At 42.6% G+C, this 8925-nt stretch overlaps 1 protein-coding gene across 1 annotated transcript; it reads right to left on the reverse strand.

The window, feature by feature from the left end:
- Positions 1–573: 573 nt before the first annotated feature.
- LOC145803747 (uncharacterized) lies at positions 574–945 on the reverse strand. The gene has a single exon (XM_082897082.1). It carries the CDS (start codon positions 943–945, stop codon positions 574–576), a length of 372 nt encoding a protein of 123 aa, XP_082753208.1.
- Between the last annotated feature and the right edge of the window lie 7980 nt (positions 946–8925).

The following is an 8925-nucleotide window of genomic DNA, read 5'->3' on the forward strand; positions in this document are numbered from 1 at the left end:
TTTGTCGGCCAATCGTGATATCCACGAAGGGTGCTCCGAATCCGGAGACTTCATTTGGAATACTTTTGAGCTGGATTTCTTGGTGAGTAAACATGAATCTTTGCATTACTTACAAAAGTGGAATGTGTACATGGTGAGCCATTCAGAACCAATATCATTCCCCATAGGTCGGGTTTAATGATAGAATTTGCACGAGTGCGTTAGGAGCAAGGCCACGGGCCTAACTTTCCATCAACCGGGCCCCTATCAGCTGGAAATACCTTCAGGAGCAACTTTTCCGGCGTGTAGCGGCGCAGCTGGACGCGTTGAGCATACGTTTTGGGAAGCTACTGCTGGTATCGCCTAGAACTTCCGTGGCTTGTCGTCAGGGAGCCGTCCGACATTAACGAGACTGTCTCGATTCGACACTTCAGTGGAGTTGACCTGTGTCTCTATTGGTGTCTTTCCAAAAAGGAGATAGCATGCTTGTGCAGATTTCTGGGAACCACGGATTTGCTCAATGCCGTGTTCGGTCGGGAAGCGTAGCAGCTGATGATAGGTGCTTGGCACGACCCGAATAGTATGCAGCCAAGTTCACCCCATGAAGAGGTTATACGGCGAAGGGAGCTTGACGACCATGAATTCCACATCCGCTGTTTGGGAGCCTGCCCGAACGGGTAACGTGATTTTCCCCAACGGGTACTCTGGATTTGCGTTGAAGCTGAATAATGGATGAGGAGCCGGAGACAGGTCTGATTCATTGAAGCCGAGTTTGAGGAAGGTCTCGTAGTACATGACCTCCGAAGTGCTTCTCTGGTCTATGAGGACGCGTTCGACGGTAAATCGATTCACGTGTAGTTCAATGACCAATGGATCAATATGGGGGAGCATTATGTCGATAAGATCGGAGTCGTCGAAGATGATACTCGGAGCTTTGTGGGGCTGTTTCGCTTGTATGTGTCGCATTTGGGGGGCTGAATGAATTGAGTGTATGGTACATGGCGTTGGAAGACTGTATATCATATGTATAACGCCGAGGGGAGGTGACTCCTGCCGAAGGGCAACAGTTTTGATTGTGCTCTTCCGGACGTGTTGTTGGAGCCGACCATCTTACACCAATTCCTCGAGGTAGTCTTTTAAGGCATAGCAACTGTCCGTATCATGACCATGATCTTTGTGATATTCACAACGCCTGTCCCGCCTTCTCGTGTCAGGAGGTCCCACCATTTTGGACGGTCATTCGAAGAACGAAAAATGTTGGATTTTGGTCATAATCGAGCTGATTGGCTCTGACAGCGTTGTATATTTCTTGTCGGCGCGCTTTGTGCGCCTGCTATCGACCTGCAGTTGCTCATTTGCCTGGTGCGAGCATTGATCGCTGGATCGGCGAGAGTCCCGTCTCCTGTCTCGTTTAGCCCGCTGTCGTGGTTCAAGGCTCTGAGGTGGTGCGGAACTTATTAGCTGAGTAATTTTGGGAGGGGCCGTTTTGTTGGCCATATGTCCAGCTTTAACCCGCAAGGCGTCATCTTCCACTTTGCAATATTCCTCTACTTTCTTTATCAACCCCCAGATTGTTTTGAGGGGTCTTCTAGTCAAGGAACTGCGGAGGGCACTATCTGGGTGTAATCCCATTTTCAAGGCGGTGATGGCCATGGAGTTGTTACAAACATCGTCAACAAGATTAAAGCATTCCCAATATCGCGCCGAATATGCTCTTAGTGTTTCTCCTCGCAGGATTTGCATTGCCCAGAGAGAGTCGGCTTGCTTCGGCTGGACTTTGTTGGTGATAAATCTGGCCCTGAAGGATTTTTGTAGTTGGTGGAAGGTTTTAATCGAAGCCGGCTCCAGTTTATAATACCACCTGACTGCCAATGGTCCCAAACTGTTGGGAAATATTCGGCACATGAGGGCCTCGTCGTCTGCATGCAATGTCATGGCCTGCTTGTAGTGGCGAATGTGGTCGGTGGGGTCTGATTTACGTCGTACAAGGTGAACGACGGTGCTTTGAATTTCTTGGGTAGCGCAGCCTTTGCAATCCGTCGTACGAAGGGATCGTGTTGGTCTTCATCCGAACTGTTCCTTCTTCGCTTGTGCATTGCACGGGGACTTTTTTCGGAAGAACTGGTGGTTTCGTGTCGTCCCTTCTTCCTGGGCTCTGGGGATAATGAGTCGGAGTCGCTATCAGTGTCTTGTCGTGCTCGAGGTTGTCGACCACCTGCCTTTGGAGGTCGTTCTGGATTTGGGTGCGCAGCTTACTTGGACTTCGCCATTTCCAAGGCCAAATCTTCACGAAGACGTTCGTTCTCAGCGATCATGTTTTCTAACCCCTGTTCATTTTGCTTTGCTTGTTCTATGATCGCCTGCATTGTCTCGTGCTCCAAAGTCGAGGGTGAGGCGAAATTCAAGGCACGTCGTGCGACGATAGTCTCTGTTCCAAGCAAGTTTGTTGGAGTGGTTTCCTCTTGCGGTATAGGGTCGACAGTGACTGTTGGAGGATCTTCCATCACGCTCGCCATGGATGTGCTTGAGTATTCCCACAGACGGCGCCAATTGTGGAGATGTGGTTTGGAAATACTCTTCTGATCCTGGAGAACGCTCGTGATCCTCTTCTGGTCACCTAAAAAGGAATAAACACTCCGATCAGGGGTGCCGGAATTAGCACTCTAACGAACAAGTCAGAATCTACACTCAAGAATGCTTGTATTCTAAGTTAAGCACAATAATTCTCACCTACTCTTCTTAGTCTGTTGTTCCTTTATTTATACTTGTTTCCTAGGCCTCATGGCCAGGCCCACTTGTCGCTCATCGTCCTCTTATTTACTCGGCTCCATGGTTCAGTATCTGTTCGGCCCATCTATTATATTCGGCATCCTTATCGCACAGAGTAGAGCCGTGTAACATATGTCTTCTAGAGTATGCTTCTGATTATTCCAATTATTCGGCTCCCACAGATATTGTGAGAATCTTATAATTATTACGTTGTTTACTGTATTATTACTCATTGAGTTTCGCTCACCCAATATTATGTATGCACATGTAGGTAATCTGCAGCATGGAACACACCCCTAGAGCCAATTTTAGGAGCTATTCTTTTTTAGACCCAATCGAGTCCACCTCCGAATGGAGTTTTGTCTTGACTCACACCACATCTTGATCTAACTTTGTTTTTTGCTTTCATGGTCTTGGATTGTAAACACTATGTACAATTTTTCCTTTGGCTCCTGTATTTTTGTTGGGCTATTAAATGTATTAATGTGTTACATGGTTATCTCTATGATCTTGCTTATGATTGGCATAACTCAATGGACTCATTCTCATTATATGCTTCCGTTATGGCCCTATTAACATAAATATTTTTTATGTTCGTTTGAGGCCTTTGGTAATCCACGAATTGCTGGCCAGTTATAACCCAAACTTTTAGGGGCAGATTCAGGTCATGACAATTGGAGACTCACCAGAATGTCTGGAATATTGCTAAAAAAAAAAAAGAACAAATGGAGAAATTATAGCGAAAAAACATAGCAAAATGTGCTAAATATTGATAAACTAAAATTAAAAAAAAAATGTAACGATAAAAAACAACAACAATGGGAAAAAAATATGCTTTCTTTAAATTTTTGAAGGGTTTAAGCAAGTAATTTTCAATATTGATCAAACTGAAAAACAAGTTTTGAAGCTGTAAAATGTTACAGTTTCAAAGTAAAAATCTATTAAGCATTTATCTTTATTAATCAAACTGGAAAACATGTTATGAAATTGCAATATTTTATAGTTCTAAAGAATGTTATGAAACTGCAAAATTTTGTAGTTTTAAACCATGATTCATTCCATCACAAAACAGAAAAATTTTTACAGTTTTCACTGCTTTTAACTAAAACTCGAAAATAACTTGTTCAGAACTTGAAAATTTTCGCCATTAAAACAGAAAAAAGAGAAGTGTATAGCAGAGAAAATGTAAAAAAAATTAAGAGATCGAAAGGAGAGAGGCAGATATAGAAAGAGGATTGTACTTCGGTAACTATTTTTTGTATGGATTTAGTTGGATCCGATGTAGATCTACATCAGATCTAAGTAGATCTACTCATCCTCTTCGTCGGAAACATATCTTCTTCACTATCTGTGAGGGTGATGTGAGAAGTCGACGGTTGGTGGTTACCGGTGAATACCAATTGATGGTAGTTGTCGGTCGCCGGTGACTATATATCAGAAAGAGAAAGAAAAGAAGTAAGTTGTGGTTGCCCGTCAACGATCGCCGGAAATCACTAAGAGCAAAAGAGACAGAGAAGAAGAATAATGTTATAGGACTTTTGAGTATAAATAAAAAGTTATTGGACTAAATAGGCTACACGTTTTTCAAATAAGACTTCTTGGTAATTTGTCCTTATTTGTATATATTAAGCACATGGAAGGCTTAGACATTTGTAACTCTTATCTTTTGATGATGGTGTTAATGACCATATTAGTAGCCATAGGTTTTCAACCTTTGTATTATTATGAAAAAATACCAATAAACACCACATTTGACCACCTACTTCGTGCTCCAATGAACTCCTGCGACTATTGCCTGTTGGTGACAATTACCCTTGGTCACATTATCGTGATGGAAACCATCTCCGGTCACCCTTTTCTTTCAAAATAAGTTTTTAAAACACGTGTTCTAAATATTTTTTTGTTTTGTTTTTATTTTTACCCCTACATTTTTTTAGGGTAAATTACAAACACACCCCTTGAGGTTTACTTAAATTATAAATTACTCCATGTGGTTCTAGAAATTACATTATGCCCCCTAAGGTTTCTAATTGCATAACAAATAGGTTACTTTATTAATAAATCATCAAGTTAATTAACAGTTTTTAATAATGTTAAAATTTTATTTCAATTAATAATTCAGATAATTTTATTATTTTATAAGTGAACAGTCAGAAATTTAACTTTTTCAATTAATTATGTTAAATAAAAAATTATGACAGGGAGATATTTGTAATTTTCTAAACCATAGGGGGTAATTCGTATTTTAAACAAATCTCAGGAGGTATATTTGTAATTTATCGTTTTTTTATATGTGAACAACAAAAATAAATTGTAAAACCTTAGAAAATGCCATAATTTTTTTTTTCACTTATACCATTAATTATGATGGATTGTGCGATGCTTAACTTTTAAAAAAAAATAATAAATAAAAAACAAAAAGTGTTAAGTGGACAATATGCCATGGTATTTATATACAATTCCGATTGGTAGCTCGAAATTAGCATGACTCGAATGGCCCGACGTCAAAATGACGTCGTTTTGATTTTTTTTTTCTGCGTTTTTCTGATCTGTGTCTCTTCTTCAACAAAGAAGAAGAAGGAAGAAAGAAAGAAAGAAGAAAGAAGAGGAAATAGAGAATAGAAAGAGGATCAGGTCTATCATCATCACCAACACAGAGAGAAGAGGAAGCTGGGTTTTTACACATTATCATCATCAACGAATTTTATTTTATTTTATTTTTTTTCAGATCCAGATCTGCTAGAAAAAAAAAAGAAAAAAAAAGAAGAAGTAGAAAACAGAGTCTGATCAACAACTTCATCAACATCATCATCATCATCATCATCAACACATTCAACATTTTCATCAACATCAACAACAACATTAGAAAAAAAAAAGAATCTATACACATACATATCGATATATATATATATATATATATGAAAGACATCTATACATCATCATCACCGTCATCAACATCGTTACCGTCACCGTCGCAAAACCCTCGCCATCACCGGTGATGGCGCCGGTGGGTGGAGCCTTCTCTCTCTGTTTCCCCCTCTCTCTTCTCTCTCTCTCTCTCTCTCGCTCTCTCTCTGTTTCAGATCGGTTTCAGATATAAACGAAGAAGAGAAGCGAAAAAGAAAAAGAAAAAAACACTGCCCAAAACAACGTCGTTTTGGGCAGTCGGGGCATTCAAGCCCAGAAATTTTCGAGTTACAAGCTATTTTTCATTTACATATTCGGTAATGTTAGTAAGGAATAACCTTTACTCCCACGCAACTCCTTCCTACCCAAATTTATCTCAGTCCGATGAAAAAAGTGGGACGATGAAGAGTTTTGCTTCCTTCTGACCAGGATTATATTTATTAAATACATATGTAAATAATATATATTTTCTTATTTTTTAATACAATAAAATTAAATCTATAAAATAATATACTTATTATTCATTTTCATAGACATATTTTAATCTTAATTAATTATAAATTAATATCCATAATATACTATAGCATTCTTAATTATTACTAATGAGAGGGTAATTTATATGAATAAATTGGGCCGAGATTGGGTAATGGGCTGCTTTGGGCCGAAGTAAGAAAGGCGGAGTAAAATGGCTTTTTTCATTAGCTCGGTCCAAGAAAGCCTTGTTGTTATCTCGGTCGCCACGGTCAAATTGGTTGGCCCGGTCGTAATCTTTAGCCGAGATATACGGAGCTTTCTTCGGGACTTTTGTTCTTAGTTAGCTCGGTCCAACTCTTCTACAAATAGCTCGGTCTTGGCATGCAAAGCCGAGGTAGAAGTGAGGAAGTAAAGAGCCGATCTGACAGTTATCTCGGTCGTATGGTCATCTTGCCGAGGTAAAACTGTCTCACTTGATTTAAGCAGTAAGGGGGGTGTTGAAGGATAAGCATTATCTTTCAGGAGTGTGAATCCTAGGAGGACTCTACATGGAGGAGTAAGAGTCCTACTTGGATTGTGCCACACGGAACCTATAAAAGCTCACAACATCACCTATGGAGAGGTAACGCAACTTTGATTCTTGAATACACAAAGCTTTTTGTCTACCTGTCTATTTTACTGACTTAGGCATCGGAGGGGTTTCCGGCACACACCCGTCGGCTAGCTCACGTTTGTGTTTTCGAGGAGTAAAGCGATGACGTTTGGAGGAACGCGGACTTGATCAACAGGATTATACGAGAAGGTTTATTTCTTTCTCGTACAATTGGCGCCGTCTGTGGGAATTCAGACAAGAACAAAACCTCTTGATCAAGCTTTTCCTCTTTAGAAGCAATGGCGCACAACGAAGATTTGCCGCAGTCCGCCATCGACAGACAAACACCAGAGGGGGGTGCAAGACGGGAGGGCCTACCTTCTATCCCTCCCATGGCGGACTTAGAGCCATAGCAACAAAGTCCCAGGAAGGATACAAGGGGGAGGAGGCGGACTAACAGCCCCCGTCACTCTCGTTCACGAAGTCCTGACAGACAAAGACGGAGGATTGATCCTCAAGTTCTGGAGGACCGCGTGAAGGAGCAAGATGAATTAATAAGGAAGATGACGACGGACATGGAGGCCATGAAGCGCCAGATGAAGGGAAAAGGAGTGGCGACAGGAGAGGGGCGCAAAAGCAAGACGCCTCCTCGCCGCTCAGAAGACCGTGGAAGGCATTCCACACCATCACAAGCAGAGAGTAGAAGCCTCAGGACAGGCGATACTCAATCCACAACCTCCAGAACTCGTTACTCTAGGTCTGAGAGAACGAAATCATTAAGGTCTTACACTAAGGGAAGTACCTATCGACCCTCGCGCTCGCACCAGACATCATCCAGGCAGACGGAGTTACCAAGATCATCCGATTTGCGGAACATGTTGGAAAAAAAGGCACGATAGAAGGAGGATACTAAGGCGCGCAACCCTCGCAGGGTATCTGCCCTTCAACGGCTGGCTCCTCGGACACATGGAAGCGTCGAGGTCAGAATGCCGTTGCCACGCCCTGCCTACGAACCAACGGACAAAGCATTAGCAAGGCTGCAGACCTCGCCGTTCGTTCCGGCAATTGAAAACGCACCCCTTCCTTCAGGTTTCCTTCAACCTAAATTCACCACGTACAAGGGGAAGACGGACCCCTACATACACCTAAGCCACTTCCGCTAGGTTATGGCGATATATTGGCGAAACGAAGCCTTGATGTGCATCTTCTTCCCATCAAGCCTTGGTGACCTAGGCTTGACTTGGTTCGAAAAACTTCCAGAATGCAGCATAGCCTCCTGGGCACAATTGGCAGAGGCGTTCGTCACAAGGTTCAGAAAGAACACCAAAACCCCGGTAGAGATTGGCCAGTTACTCTCCATCGACATGGGCGAAAAGGAGACATTAAGATCCTATAATAGTCGCTACTGGGAGACATTCAACCAAATTGGGGACTGCCCCACCAATCTCGCCATTGCACAATACAAAAGAGGCCTTCCAGTCGGGAACAGACTAAGGAACTCAATCACCATGACACCGCCCCTCACCATGGAGGCCTTGATGGAAAGAGTGCATCAGCACATCAGGGTGGAAGAGGATGGCTCCCGTGCCAAAACAAAATCTGGCACGACTGCAGTACCAGATAAAAAGACCGTAGCAAAGATCAACACGGTAGAACATCCGAACAAAAACAGACGAGGCAGGCGAGACAACAGTGAGGACTAGGATAAAAGATGGCTAAGAGTCCGCACTGCCATAACCACGGTATTCAAGAAATCGATCTACCGGATTCTGAGCGAAATACGCGATGAACCTTTCGTCAGATGGCCAGCTAAGCTAGGAGAAGCACAGAAAGACTACGACGAAAGATCACAATGCACCTTCCACAAAGAAAAGGGGCACCGTACTGAAAATTGCATGCCGTTGAGACAGCACCTGGAGGAGTTGGTGGCAGCTGGTCACCTGGATAAATACATTGAAGGAGGGACGCAACCAGCCCCCCAGGACCACAATAACCCCAATGGAATACCAATTGACGCCCCACCTCAAGGAGTAATCAATGTGATACATGGAGTATTCGAACCTGAGCGTGTATGCGAGCTCAGAGGGTCGATCAAGAAGGCTGAGCACTTAAGGGAGGTACTAAGTGCCCAAGCTACCACCAAAAAGGGGAGAACAGAGGCCAAGAACGTCATGTCTTTTTCAGACAAAGACTTGGAAAAAATA

The sequence above is a fragment of the Camellia sinensis genome, chromosome 12 (genome assembly GCF_055761805.1).
Source record: "Camellia sinensis isolate YWXY chromosome 12, ASM5576180v1, whole genome shotgun sequence".
Taxonomy (NCBI): Eukaryota; Viridiplantae; Streptophyta; class Magnoliopsida; order Ericales; family Theaceae; genus Camellia; species Camellia sinensis.

Coding starts and splice junctions, on each gene's coding strand:
- LOC145803747 (XM_082897082.1), bottom strand. CDS start 945: ATGCGACACATACAAGCGAAACAGCCCCACAAAGCTCCGAGTATCATC.